Source organism: Tympanuchus pallidicinctus, unplaced genomic scaffold (assembly GCF_026119805.1).
Source record: "Tympanuchus pallidicinctus isolate F22 unplaced genomic scaffold, pur_lepc_1.0 scaffold42, whole genome shotgun sequence".
Lineage (NCBI taxonomy): Eukaryota > Metazoa > Chordata > Aves > Galliformes > Phasianidae > Tympanuchus > Tympanuchus pallidicinctus.
This window is the reverse complement of record NW_026294761.1, coordinates 1,282,639-1,296,577: the sequence shown is the minus strand read 5'-3', so window position 1 is coordinate 1,296,577 and position 13,939 is coordinate 1,282,639. Positions and strand designations below refer to the sequence as shown.

Genomic DNA, 13,939 nt, shown 5'->3' with positions numbered 1-13,939 from the left:
CGATGGCGCCCCGCTTTGGTGCCCTGAGCATCCTTGGGAGCCCCAGGAGCCCTAAAAGCGGTGCCCCCATCTGCCTGAGGTGACCCCACACCGTGCACCCCTATGGCAGCCCAAACTTCTCGGGGACGGACAGACAGACAGCGGACAGAGGGACACAGCGCCGCGTTCCCATAGGAAAATGGCTTAGGGCTGGGAGTGGGGACACATGGGGTCACCAAATCCCAAATCCTATACATGGGGGTGGGGACGGCCCTGTGCCAGTGCATCCCAGTGCATCCCAGTGCATCCCAGTGCATCCCAGTGCGTCCCAGTGCATCCCAGTCTGTCCCAGTGCATCCCAGTGTGTCCCAGTGCATCCCAGTGCATCCCAGTGCGTCCCAATGCATCCCAGTGCATCCCAGTCTGTCCCAGTGCATCCCAGTCTGTCCCAGTGCATCCCAGTGCATCCCAGTCTGTCCCAGTCTTTCCCAGTGCGTCCCAGTGTGTCCCAGTCCTTGGGCAGGGGCTGGGGCCCCCGTTCCCCATAGGAAAGCAGCGCTGCGCCGGTCCGGCGACTCCGCACCTCAAAATAAGGAGAGGGGAAAAAGCAAGTGGGAGGAAATTATAGTTTGGGAGTTATTTTCAGAGAGGAAACTGCAAAAAAATGGGAAAAAAAAGCTCCGTTTTGATCCAAAACACGGGAAATTCGGGGAAAGAGCTTCAGAGAGGGGGGGGGAATCATTAAAAACAAAACCCAAATCCGCATTTAAAATGGCAAACATCTCTGTAAAGAAAATGACGTGAGCGAGTCGGGGCCACGAACAGAGCTGTGCTCCGGGCTGGGGAGGAGGAGGAGGAGGGAGGAAGGAGGAGGGAGGAAGGAAGGCTGCTCAGTGCCTACGGAGGGGCTGGGAGCACAGGGAGGGGGGAGAGCGGGGGGCTTTGGGGAGAAAAAGTCTGGAATTGGGGAGGGGATGGAATGGGGAGCGCTGGGTTTGGGGAGAAAAGGCCCAAAATTGGGGACGGGTTGGAGAGGGGAGGAGGGTTGGGTTTGCGGAGGGGTGGAGGGTTGGGTTTTGGGGAGAAAAGGCCCGAAATTGGGGACGGGTTGGCGGGGCGTCGCAGCAGCCATGGCTTCAGAGCCGCGTGCCACCGCATGGGGCTGCTGGGTTCGGAGCGGTGCCAGGGGTGGCTTTATGAATTAGCAGCGCAGGTAAACAGAGCGTTAATTACCGTCACGGCTGATGCTGCTGCTAATTTGGGAAGGTGTTACACACAGCGGCGAGGACACGGGATTAGGGCTGAGGGATCGAGGGAGGTGAGCGCAGGGGGGGCTGTGCTGAGGCTGCGGGGAGAGGGGACAAAGGGGACCTGGAATGGGGGGGGACCGCGGGGCGCAGAGCATCGCTGGGCTGGAAGGGACTCGGTGGGGACGTCTGGTGCGAATGGGCTGCAGGGAATGGGGACGGGGTTGGGAAGGGTGACGTCAGCGTGGAGGGAGGCGGTGGGGAGATGGACCCACGATGGCACCACGGGGAGGGACGGCCCACGGAGGGTGGTGGCGCCGGGTGTCACCATGGAGGGTGGTGACACAGGAGCGACGTCCCTATGGAAGGCGGTGGTGGGGGAGCGATGGCCCCGGAGAGGCCGACAGCCCCGTGGGGTTGGTGGCACTGGGGTGGTGGCCCCACAAAGGGTGACAGAGTCCTGCCAGGGCCAGTGACCCCCCTGGGACACCGGGAAGGGACGTGGGGTCGGGGCGTGGAGGTGAGGGACGGGCAGGGGGACACGGGGGGAGCATCGTGCGAGTGGCCGTGCCCTGGATTTGGGAACAATTCGGGGACTCCTTCCACCGCCCTTCCCAACCAAGACATCGGGGCCGACCCGACGGGAACGGCCGCTCCTCCGAGCCCAGCCGCCGTCCCACGGGTGGCCGAAGGGCTGCGGGCCGCGAGGAGCGCCGGCCGGACCCACACAGCGGCTGCGAGCCCTTCCCTGCCCCCAGAGCGCACAGCGGGGACGGAAAGCGCCGCGTTTCCGTGGCAACCAGCATTTTCGTGCGCGGCGCCGCACGCGCTCCGCACGTTCCGCCACCCATGGGTGCCCCTCCGCGCGCTCCCATCCCGACGGCGGCCCCAGCAGATCCCACGGGGCGCCTGGGGCTCGGCCCCACCGCCGCCGCTACGGCCCCGCAGGTGGAGGCGGCGCCCGACCCCACGTCGCTCGTGCCGGCCGTCCCCGTCGCGCCCCATCCGACGCCGCCCTGTCGGCGCCCCGTTGCCCGCCGTCGCTCGGCAGCCGCGACCTCCGCTCCCCGTCGGGGAGGACGGAGCGGGCCGCCCCGAGGGCGCGAAGCGGAGCGTCGCGGCTCCGCGGCCGTGCGAGGGAAAAGCGTGGCTGCGGGATTTGCCCATCACCCCTCCTCGCCCCGACGCACCTCCGAGCGCCGGCCCCGAAATCCACGTTATTTATAACCCTAGCAGAAATCCCTCGGCGCTCCGCACCTGCGGCACCGCGGCATTAAGGGCTGAACCGCCAGATCCGCTTTGAGCCAACGGACGCCACCGGAGCCTCAAATCCTCCGCGGGGCCAAGGGTGGAAAAACCCCCCAGTGTTGGGGCGGAGGCGCGGGGCCGAGCTGAGGGCTGAGCTGTGGGGCTGAGATGTGGGGCTGAGATGTGGGGCCGAGCTGCTGGCCAAGCTGTTGGCTAAGATGCTGGCAGAGCTGTGGGGCTGAGCTGCTGGCCGAGCTGCTGGCTAAGATGCTGGCCAAGCTGTGGGGCCGAGATGTGGGGCTGAGCTGCTGGCTGAGATGAGGGCCGAGATGCTGGCTGAGCTGCTGGCTGAGCTGTGGGGCTGAACTGTGGGGCTGAGCTGCTGGTCAAGATGAGGGCCGAGATGCTGGCCGAGGTGTGGGGCCAAGCTGTGGGGCCGAGATGCTGGCTGAGCTGTAGGGCCGAGCTGAGGGCTGAGCTGTGGGCTGAGCTGCGGGCCGAGATGTGGGGCTGAGCTGCTGGCTGAGCTGTGGGGCTGAGCTGTGGGCTGAGCTGTGGGGCCGAGCTGTGGGGCCGAGATGTGGGGCCAAGATGTGGGGCCGAGATGTGGGCCGAGATGAGGGCCGAGATGCTGGCTGAGCTGTGGGGCTGAGCTGTGGGGCCGAGCCGCGCCACCCCCGCACCCCAAAGAGGCGCCGGCCCCAACCCAACCCTACGGCGCAGGGTTCACCCCCCCCAGACGCACGCAGCCCCCAACCCACAGCCGCGGTTCCCCCCCACATTCGGGTCCCCGGCCGCTTCCCCCCCCGTTGCGCTCAAAGAAGGGCCGGGAGTCCGCAGCGCTTTCTCAGCCACACTGAATATATTTACGGCATCGGCGGTCGCAGTCAATGGCACAGCGGGGAGCGATGAAATGTGTGGGAAAGTCACCTTTCCACGATACCGAGCGCCGGGTTTTCGTAGTACTAATTATTATTATTAATTATTATTATTATTATTATCATCATCATTTCGGGCTGCGGGGTTGGGGGCGAATTTTTTTTTTTTTTTTTTTTTTAACTTTTTTTTTCGTCCCTTTTTTCTTTATTTTTTCTTTCTTAAACCTTAGTATAAGGTACTAGAAATCAGCAATAAAAACATCCACAAAATATATTACATCTGCAGCGGCCTCTTCCTTGGTTTTTTTTCCTTTTTTTGGTGGATTTTTCTCTTTTTTTTTTCCTCTTTTTTGTGTTTTTCTCTAAGTGCTCGACTTGGATACAAAAGTCTCTCAAAAAATAGCATCCCCCCCTTGGGATTTTTTTGCCTTTTGTTGGGTTTTTTTGCCTTTTTCGTGCACGTTGCGTTGGTGTGGTGTTGCGCTGGGTGTTGTGTTGTGTTGTGCTGTTGTGCTGTGTTGTGGTGTTGTGGTGTTGCATTGTGTTGTTGTGTTCCGTTGTGTGTTGTTGTGTGGTGTTGCATTGTGTTGTGTGTTGCTGCGTTGTGTGTTGTGTTGTTGTGCTGTGTTGTGTTGTTGTGCTGTGTTGTGTTGTTGTGTTGTGTTGTTGTGTTGTGTTGTTGTGCTGTGTTGTGTTGTTGTGCTGTGTTGTGTTGTTGTGTTGTGTTGTTGTGTTGTTGTGCTGTGTTGTGTTGTTGTGTTGTGTTTGTTGTGTTTGTTGTGTTGTTGTGCTGCACTGTTTTTGTGCTGTGTTGTGTTGTGCTGTGTTTGTTGTGTCGTGTTGTGTTGTTGTTCTGTGTTATGTTCTTGTGCTGTGTTGTTGTGCTGTGCTGTTATTTTGCTGTGTTGTGTTGTTGTGCTGCGTTGTGTTGTTGTGTTGCGTTGTGTTGTTGTGTTGTTGTGCTGTGTTGTGTTGTGTTGTGTTGTTGTGTTGTGTTGTTGTTCTGTTGTGTTGTTGTCATGTTGTGTTGTTGTGCTGTGTTGTGTTGTTGTGTTGTTGTGTTGTTGTGCTGCGTTGTGTTGTTGTGCTGTGTTGTTGTGTTGTGCTGTGCTGTGTTGTGTTGTTGTGTTGTTGTGTTGTTGTGCTGTGTGGATCCATTTGCCCAACCCCAACCCTGCATCCCATCCATTCCCATCCATCACTGCCCGCTCGCCCCAACCCTTTGCCCCCTGTGTGCTGTGTTGTTGTTGTGCACGTTGTGTGGGGCCATGTTGTGCGTTGTGTTGAGTTGTGTTATGTTGTGTTGTGTTGCGTTGTGTTGTGTTGAGTTGTGTTGCGTTGTGTTGTGTTGTTGTGTTGTGTTGCGTTGTGTTGTGTTGTTGTGTTGTGTTGTTGTGTTGTGTTGTTGTGTTGTGTTGAGTTGTGTTGCGTTGTGTTGCATTGTGTTGTGTTGAGTTGTGTTGCATTGTGTTGTGTTGTGTTGCATTGTGTTGTGTTGTTGTGTTGTGTTGTTGTGTTGTGTTGCACTGCACGTGTTGCGTCACGCTGTGCTGTGCCACGTCGCGCTGTGTTGTGCGTTGCGTTGCGCTGTGCTGTGCCATGTTGTGTGCTGCGTTGTGCTGGGTGTTGTCATGTTGTGTCATGCGCATGTTGTGTTGTGTGTTGTGCTGTGTGTCATGTTGTGTTGTGTCATGTTATGCTGTGTTGTGTTGTTGTGTTGCTGTGCTGTGTTGTGTAGCTGTGTAGCTGTGTAGTTGTGTAGCTGTGCTGTGTTGTTGTGTTGCTGTGTTGTGTAGTTGTGCAGCCGTGTTGTGTAGTTGTGTTGTGTTGTTGTGTAGTTGTGCTGTTGTGTTGTGTAGCTGTGCTGTGTTGTGTTGCTGTGTTGTGTAGTTGTTGTGTTGTGTTGTTGTGTAGCTGTGTAGCTGTGCTGTGTTGCTGTGCTGTGTCGTTGTTGTGTTGTTGTGTTGTTGTGTTGTTGTGTTGTTGTGTTGTGTTGTGTCGTTGTTGTGTTGTTGTGTTGTTGTGTTGCTGTGTTGTGTCGTTGTTGTGTCGTTGTGTCGTTGTTGTGTTGTGTCGTTGTGTCGTTGTTGTGTTGTGTCGTTGTTGTGTTGTGTCGTTGTGTTGTGTTGTTGTGCCGTTGTGTCGTTGTGTCGTTGTTGTGTTGTGTTGTTGTGTTGTTGTGTCGTTGTTGTGTTGTGTCGTTGTTGTGTTGTGTCGTTGTTGTGTTGTGTTGTTGTGTTGTTGTGTCGTTGTTGTGTTGTGTCGTTGTTGTGTTGTGTCGTTGTGTCGTTGTGTCGTTGTGTCGTTGTGTCGTTGTGTCGTTGTGTCGTTGTTGTGTTGTGTCGTTGTGTCGTGCAGCCGTGCAGCCGCGCAGCGCTCGCAGAGCCACCAGCGCCCGCGCGCCGCCTCGGACGCGGCTCACAGCGGCCTTTGGGCGCCGGTGCCGCGCGGCCGTTCGGGGGGTCGCTCGCTCGTTTCGTGCCGTTCGGGCGCTCGGAGGGGAGCGGGCAGCGGCCATGCAGCGCCATGCACACAACCAGCGGCCGGGGAAGGGAAGCGGCGCCCGCCGAAACCCGGCGCCTCGTCGGTTTCTTCTCCTCCTCCCGCGGAGTCGGAGTCGCAGTTTTGTAAAGTGACCGAAGGAAAGAAAATAAAAATATCTCACATTATAAAAAGTATTCAGCAAAATACTGCTTTCTTTTTTGTCTTTTTTTTGTGGTTTTTTTTTGCTTTTCTGTCTTTTTTTTTGTTTTTTTTTTTTTTTTTCTATGTATGTTTGGTTGGTTTCTTTTTTTTTGTTTTTTGTTGGTTTTTTTTTTTTTTTGCTGCGTTTCTGTAAAGAATTTCCCTTCCGACGGAGGAAACCGATGGGGGAAACAAAAGGGGGCGACGGCACCGAGCAGAGCTGGGGGGCGCGGGGCAGCCGTGGGTTTTGGGGGCCCAACCGCGTGGTACCGGGGAGGGGGGGCGGCACCGCGGGTGCGGAAGGGCCGGGGGGGTCGGGACGCAGCACCGCTGGGGGCCGGGAGGAGTGAAACCCCCCGCGGGTTCCCCCGTAGCGCACGGCGCCGTCCCCAGGTTACTGGGGGCACCCGGCCCGGTTCCGGCACCAGGGAGCCCGAATCCCGAGCCCAGCAGCGGCTCCGCGCACATCGGGGTGCCCGAATCTCGACCCCCGGCGGCGGCTCGGCACGCAGAGGCGCCCACACGCCAACCTCCAGCAGCGGCTCCGTGCACCCAAATCTCTGTGCCCGAATCTCAAACAACCCCCGGCACCACGATCAGCACAGCGCAGTGCCCGCATCCCGACCGCACCGCGACCCCCAGCACGGGGTCGGCCACACCGCGATGCTCGGATCTCGGCCCCCGACGCCGGGCCCTACACACCGACGCGCTCACATCCCGGCCCCCAGCGCTGGGATCCGCTCGCCGCGATGCACCCGACGCGCCGGGACGCCTCCATCCTGACCCCGCTCCCGGCCCACACGCAGCCCGATCCCCGGTACCGGAACGCTCCCGGCTTGGGTCGGCACCGGCATGCGCACCGCCCGACCCCCGGTACCGGGCTGCCCACGCTGAGACGCCCGCATCCTCGGCCCCGACGCCGGGACGCGCGCAGCCCGGCCCGCCGCACCGCGACGCACGCAGCGGGATGAGCGCGACCTGAGCCCGGGACGGGGCCGCGGGTACCGGGATGCGCGCAGCGGGACGCGGACCCCCCAGGCACGGGCTCAGGGCTGCGGGTGCCGAGCTGCGGCCGATCCGATCCACACGGCCGGGGCAGAGCGGGGTGGGGGGGGGGGGGTCGTGCGGGCGTCCTTCCTCCGGTCCCGGCCCCGCGCAGCGCTCCGGGGCTGCACCGCTCCGTCCCCCAGCTGCCCTCAGGCGCACGTGGTGACGGCGGGGGTGAGGGCGACGGGGGGCGAGGAGGTGGCGACGGGGGGAGCTGCGGGGGGGGGCGGCCCGGCCGAGCCTTTCTCGGCCTTCTTCTCCTTCTGCTTGAGGTGGATCTTGGCGTGCCGCTTGCGCTCGTCGGAGCGGGCGAATTTGCGGCCGCAGAACTCGCAGGCGAAGGGCTTCTCGCCGGTGTGGGTGCGGATGTGGGTGGTGAGGTGGTCGCTGCGGCTGAAGCTGCGCATGCAGATGCGGCACTGGAAGGGTTTGTGGCCCGTGTGGATGCGCAGGTGCCGGGTGAGCTCGTCGGAACGCGAGAAGCGGCGGTCGCAGCCCTCGGCCGGGCAGGCGTGGGGCCGCTCGTGCAGCGGGGTTTTGCTGGGCCGGTTGGGGTATTTGCGGGGCCGGATGGGTTTTAGGGTCAGCGGGGGTTGCGGGAGCCCCCCGAAGCCCGGGTGGATCTGCTTGTCCTTGAAGGCCTTGATGGTCTCCAGCGGGGTGATGGGCGGCGGGTTGACGCGGATGGGGTCCAAGCTCTGGAAGGGTTTGTGCTCCGTGATGGCGCCCATCTCGTTGGGGTGGTGGTAGAGGTTATAGTCTGGGATCATGGGGAACAGGTTGCTGTCCAGGGCGGGTTTGGCCGCTTGGTAATCCTGCGGGGAATAGGTGAGGCCGGCGTTGCTCTGCGGGTCGTGGAAGGAGACGGGCTCCGGGTAGAGGTCGCTGCAGGAGGAGTAGGGCGGCAGCGCGGGGTACATCTGGTCCACGTCGCCCTGCGGAGGTGCCCCCATTCCGCCCCCCGAGCTCTGCGTCCCGCTCAGCGTCCCCGCGGCCGGCGGCACCCCCAGGATGCCGGCGCTCATCAGGCTGATGATGTTATCCTGGCACCAGTTGGAGGGCGAATCGAAGGCGAACTTCCCCAGGTAGGTGACGGTTTTGTTGCCCGCGGCCGGCTGGAACGTCCCCGAATAGGACGACAATTCCTGGCTGGGCTTTTCGTTCCCGATGCCAATGTCCATCACATTGTCTGCGGAGAGAAGCGGGGCAGGGTGAGCCGGGCGGGGACGGCGCTGCGCGGGCCCCCACCCTCCGCGCTCTCGCTAAATCCCCCCTCTCTCCCCTCGGCCGCCTCCGTGGGGCTCCGCTCGCGGCCGTGCGCGGTGCCGGTGCCGGCACACGGAGCGGCGCTGCCGCCCCCGCGGCCCCACAGGGGTGGGGAGCCCCGCGGTCCAGGTGGGCTCCGTGCCGGGGGGGGAGCGCAGCGGAGCTCCGCGTCCCCAGCTGCGCTTCGCCGACCCCGACCGGCGGGTTGGAGCCCTGCGCGCGTCAAACTCTCGGCCCCGAGCGCCGGAGGCGAGAAACGAGAGAGGCTTTGTGCCCCCCCCATCCCCTCCCGCAGTCCCGAGCTCCGGGGGAGGCTCCCGCGGGGCCCCCGAGCCGCCGCCGCCGGGTGGGTGGGAGCCCACGGCCGCGAGTGTCCGCGGCGCCCCGCGCCCACGCGGATCCCCGCTCGGAGGGGGCGGTTGTTGGGGAGGGGGGGGGGGGATGGGGGGCGGCCGGCAGCCCGCGTGTCCAAAACCCCCCGCATCGCCGCCGAAAGGAGGGCGGGAGCCGAAAGGAGGGTGGGAGCCCACGGCCACGCGCGTCCGAGGAGGCGCGGACCCCTCGCTCCGGGGGGCGTGGGGGGGTTGAGGAGCTGCCCTCGGCATGCGTGCGTGCCCCCCTCCCCGGTACCTGCGGCGGAGGTTCGGGCTGAGCGCGGCGCTCCCGCAGCGCGGAGGAGACACAGCGAGCAAAGCGGGTGGGTGGGCGGTCACGCGTGGGGGCGGGGGGGGGGGGGGCCGCTCCCCATCCCCGGCTCTTCCCTTCCCCCCCCAGCGCACACACACGCCGCCCCCCGGCCCCTTTTCCCGCATCCCCCCCCCAAACCCCCGTCACCTGCAGCCATCTGGTTGTAGTGAGGCACCGGATCGCCTCCTCCGCCGCCGCCGGAGAAGAGATTCAAAGAGTTGGGGATCTCCTCCGGGTACAGAGAGTCGGGCAGTTGGTTCAGCAAAGTGCTCATCGTCCCCGGCAGCTTCTCCAGCAGTTTCCCGGTCATAGCATCGGAGGAAAAGGTCGGATCAGCTCCGCTCCCCAGCGAACGACATCCGAGCGGCGGATCGGCGCCGGGGAAATCATGCACGGAAAAAAAAAAAAAAAAAAAAAAAAAAGGGAAAAAAAAAAAAGGAAAAAAAAATATGGGGGTGGGGGGGGGGGGAATATAAATAAAGTTGGGGCGTGCGGGGGGGGGGTCCTGCGTGGGGCTGCGGGGGGAGGTCTCGCGTGGGTCCCCCCCCCACGCGGCGGTGGCGGCGGCGATGGTGTTTCCTCGGGGGGGGGGCGCGGGGGGGGGAGGGCCGCCCGGCAGCTGCGCCCGTAGCGGAGCGAGGGGTTGGGTGTTGGGGGGGGGGGAGGGGGGGGGAGGATTTTAACCCCTCCCGATCGCTCCGCCGCCGCTCCCGCTCCGCTCCGGGTTCCCGACTGCTCCGCCGGGGACTCCGCGGCCCATTTATGCGGGCGGCGGGAGCGCTCCGTGACGTAGCTGCCCATATATGGACAGACAAAGCCGCGCCGAGCCCCGCGCGTCACAATGGAAGCTCCGCACAATGGAACATTAGAAAGCAGGAAGCGGCGCGCCGAGCGGCGGGGAGCGGGCCTGCAGTCACCGGGCACCGGCACCGGACCGCCCGAACCGGGCACCCTATGGGCGGCACTGCGCGCTGGGAGACGGGCAGCCGGCACGCCGTGGCCGGAACCGGGCGCCCAAAGGCCGGAACCGGGCACCCTATGGTGCTATGGGTCACCCTACAGCCAGAACCGGGCACCCTATGGCCAGAACCAGGCACCCTATGGCCGGAACCGGGCACCCTATGGCCAGAACCGGGCACCCTATGGCCGGAACCGGGCACCCTATGGCCGGAACCAGGCACCCTATGGCCAGAACCAGGCACCCTATGGCCGGAACCGGGCACCCTATGGCCAGAACCGGGCACCCTATGGCCGGAACCAGGCACCCTATGGCCGGAACCGGGCACCCTATGGCCGGAACCGGGCACCCTATGGCCGGAACCGGGCACCCTATGGCCAGAACCAGGCACCCTATGGCTGGAACCGGGCACCTTAGAATGGTATGGGTCACCCTACAACCGGAACCAGGCACCCTATGGCTGGAACCGGGCACCTTAGGGTGCTACAGGTCACCCTACAGCTGAAACTGGGCACCCTGCAGTCAGAACCGGGCACCCTACAACTTATAGGGCATCCTATGGCCGGTACCGAGTACTGGCACCATGCAATTGGCACCATGCACCCAGAACTGGGCCCCCACCATGGGTGCCGGGCACCCTGTAGGTGGTACCAGGCTCTGGGCATCGTTTGCATCGAGCACCGTGCACTGGGCTCCATGCATCCCGCAGCCAGCACCACGCATTGGGTTCCAGTACGCAGTGCATCCTGCAACTGGGCTGCACGCAGCCCAACACTGAGTACCAGCAGAGGAACAAGCAGCACCCTGCACCCAGAACTGGGCGCACAGCACCCTGCAGTGAGCACGGTGCATCCTGCAGTGGTGCCCTGCAAGCTGCACCCTACACCCAGAAGCAAACACCCAGCAGCATGCAATGTGCATCCTGCAACCTGCGTTGTGCAGCTGCCATCCTACGCCCAGCACCAGGCGCTGTGCAACGCGCAACGTGCATCCTGCAACTGGGCATCGTGCAGGCAGCACCCAGCACCCAGAACTGAGCACCCTGCACCCAGAAGTGAGCGCCCAGCACCCAGAACTGAGAGCCCAGCACCCAGAAGTGAGAGCCCAGCACCCAGAACTGGGTGCCCTGAACCCAGAACTGGGCGCCCCGCACTCCAACAAAGCCGTGCGCAGTGCATGCGGCCTTCTGCCTCCATGCCTCCCCAATGCTGTGCTGCTGCTCCAGCCCTGCCCCAAAGCTGCGCTGCCATCCTACATGAGGGCTCCGTCCCTTCGCTCGGTGCCCAGGAAAGGGGAGGCCGGCCCTAAAAGCCGCCCTACGAAGAGAGGAGGGAGCGGGGTGTGAAGGGGGAAACGCAGCACGTGGGGTCTGTGGGCGCAGTGTGAACCCCAAATCCCAATGGGGCGAAAGCCCTGAGCCGCCCCCCCCTACTTTTCCCCGTGTCCCCTTTGGGGCCGCGCTGTGAACACCTGCAAACAGGTCGCACTCGATTCCCCCCCCCCCCCCTTCCATAAAAGTTTGGCACTTCCCAGGCGTCGGCAATTAGGAGGTTTCAGCGCTCCCTGCGCCAACTGATGCTTATCTGCAAAACCCCTCCGAGTTAAATGGCACACGGATGGAAAAATGCGCTGTCGCAAGAGCTGAGCCGAGCTTACCCAATTCCTGCAGGGCCGGCTGTGCAGCGGGAACAACCCGGGGGGGGGGGGGGGGGGCAAAAGGGAGGGGGGCAGCCCCATAGTTTGGGGGCAGAGGGGTTACGTGATGGAGATGTGGGTTGGTGTGAACAGGGGTCTGGGGGCGTCCCTTCTGTTACAGGGCCCCACTCATCACGGGGACCCCATCCGCGGGACCCCCCCCACCCGGTGGAGCCCCCCCCCCCCATGCAGCGCAGTGATGCCCCCCTCCTGCAGGAGCCCCGTCCTCCTGCAGACCCCCTTTCCAGGCCCCAGTCCTCGCAGAGCCCCCACCTCCATACGGACCCCCCACCCTCTGCAGGACCCCCTCCATCCGCACAGCCCCCCAAAATCATCTGCACAGCCCCCCCACACCCGCACAGCCCCCCACCCTCTGCGGCCCCCTCCCCCCTTGTGGCCCCTTCCCTTTGTAGAACCCCAATAGCTTTAGAACCCCCAATATCCCTCTTACACCCCCAAACCTCTGCAGACCCCCCCCATCCTTCGTGCACCCTCCAACCTCCCCACTGCCCCCCGACACCGGTAGAACCCCCCCAGCCTTTGCGCAGCCTGCAGCCCCCCCCCCCTTCCCTTTACATCCCCCACCCCCATTTGCAGGTCACCCCTTCACCCCTTTCTCTCTCCCCACCCCCTTCGCCCCCCGCCCTCTTCCCCAGCCGCCCCCCCGCCCCCTCCCACGGCTCAGCGCGGTGCGGGGGGAGCGCAGCGCCGGTGGCTGCGGGGGGGGGGGGGGGGAGGCCGCGGGGCGGAGGGGAAGCGCCATACAAGGGCCGGATCCGGCCCCGCCCCCACTGCCTTCTTTGGGCCGTCGGTTCCGGCCCCCCCCCCCACAACCCCCCCCGGCGCGGAGCGACGCTGGGAGGAGCGGAGCGGGATCCCCCACCCCCCGGGAACGGAGCGCCGAGCAGCGCCGCAGCTCCGCGGGGTGGGCGGGGGGCAGCCCTACGGGGGGGGGGGGAGGGGGGGGGAGCGCATCCCCCCCCATCGGAGCATCCCCGCAGAGCGTTCCCACGCTCGGAGCCAAACGTCCCCCCCCCCCCAACAGTAGGTGCTCCGTTCTCCCTCCATAGATCCCCCCTTCTCCCCCGCTATAGGGGCCCGTTCCCCCCCTCCCCTCAATTCGCCCCCAGATGCGCCCATCTGCCCCTCTCCCAACAAGGGGAATCTGATCCCCCTCTGTGGGTGCCCGGCTCCCCCCCCCTCCCCCCATGGGTGCCTGGATCTCCCCACCCATCCCCATCCCCTCCCATGTGTTCCCGTTGCCCCTATATTGCCCCCATACTCTCCCCCTGTTCTCCCATCCCCCCCAAACCAGTTCCCATCCCCTCCCCCCATCCCCACCTCCCCCCACCCCCTGCATCTGAGTGCAGACCACATCTCCCCCCTCCCACCCCCCAACCTCAGCCGCAGAGTGTCGTCCCCCCCCCCATTCACCCCACACTTTATATGGGGGGAGCACAGCTCTGTTTTGCTGGCAGCCCTGGCTGCTCCATCACCCCATAACTGCAGCACTACCTGCATGCCCTGCCCAGCCCCACACTTGGCTGCACCCTATGGGGCACAAACCCACATGGAACCCACGGAGTTTGGGATTCCCCCCCTGTCCCCATTGGGCAGCCTCACTGAGGGCGACCCCAAACCCTCGCAGTGGGGTTGGAGAGCATCTCAAAGGCTGAGCTCATCCCATGGGGAGACCCCATCCCATGGGGAAACCCCCTCCTTGGGATCGACCCCATCCCATGGGACTGACCCCATCCTTGGGATCAACCCCATCCAACAGGACAGCCCCATCCAATGGGATCAACGTCATCCTATGGGATCAACCCCATCCAATGGGATCGGCCCCATCCCATGGGATCAACGTCATCCTTGGGATGAACCCCATTCCATGGGATCGACCCCATCCAATGGGATCAACGTCATCCTTGGGATCGGCCCCATCCAACAGGACAGCCCCATCCTATGGGATCAACGTCATCCTATGGGATCAACCCCATCCAATGGGATCGGCCCCATCCCATGGGACAACCCCACCCAGCACCTCTGTTTGAGGGCAGCGACCCCTTCGCTATGGGGCTGTGTTGGCTATGGGGCATCTCTGAGCTGTAGGGTGGCCGCCCCTTCCCCCAGCGCTCTCAGCCCAGGTTCCCCACGGGGTTTTGAGTTACGGCTGTGGTTGGATGGGGAGATCGGTTTGATCCTGGTTTGTCATCCCACACAGAGCCGTTCTGATCGGGGCGGATCGCCAA

The 13,939-nt window shown here is 63.4% G+C and overlaps 2 protein-coding genes across 3 annotated transcripts; one reads left to right on the top strand and one right to left on the bottom strand.

The window, feature by feature from the left end:
* The first annotated feature begins 2,865 nt into the window (after positions 1 to 2,865).
* Positions 2,866 to 5,781, top strand: LOC128090025 (keratin-associated protein 10-7-like). The gene is given in 6 exon segments (XM_052701960.1): positions 2,866 to 2,889; positions 3,756 to 4,344; positions 4,347 to 4,597; positions 4,599 to 4,625; positions 4,773 to 4,865; positions 5,243 to 5,781. Coding segments are annotated over 6 exon segments (1,008 nt in total). The 3' UTR covers positions 5,267 to 5,781.
* A 1,351-nt stretch (positions 5,782 to 7,132) lies between these two features.
* Positions 7,133 to 9,502, bottom strand: EGR3 (early growth response 3). 2 transcript variants are annotated; one of them, XM_052702015.1, is made up of 2 exons: positions 9,185 to 9,502; positions 7,133 to 8,273 (listed from the first exon to the last, which is right to left on the bottom strand). In XM_052702015.1, exons 1-2 carry the CDS (start codon positions 9,345 to 9,347, stop codon positions 7,234 to 7,236), a joined length of 1,203 nt encoding a protein of 400 aa, XP_052557975.1. In that variant the 5' UTR covers positions 9,348 to 9,502; the 3' UTR covers positions 7,133 to 7,233. The 2 variants fall into 2 exon arrangements, with proteins under 2 accessions (XP_052557975.1, XP_052557976.1); XM_052702016.1 differs by lacking the exon at positions 9,185 to 9,502 and adding an exon at positions 8,981 to 9,076.
* Between the last annotated feature and the right edge of the window lie 4,437 nt (positions 9,503 to 13,939).

Bases quoted from the DNA above. Each gene is read 5' to 3' on its own strand.
- EGR3 (XM_052702015.1), bottom strand. From the start codon at position 9,347: ATGACCGGGAAACTGCTGGAGAAGCTGCCGGGGACGATGAGCACTTTG. The intron at 8,274-9,184 runs GTGACGGGGGTT...TTCTCTCCGCAG, and splicing joins CTACAACCAGATGGCTGCAG to ACAATGTGATGGACATTGGC.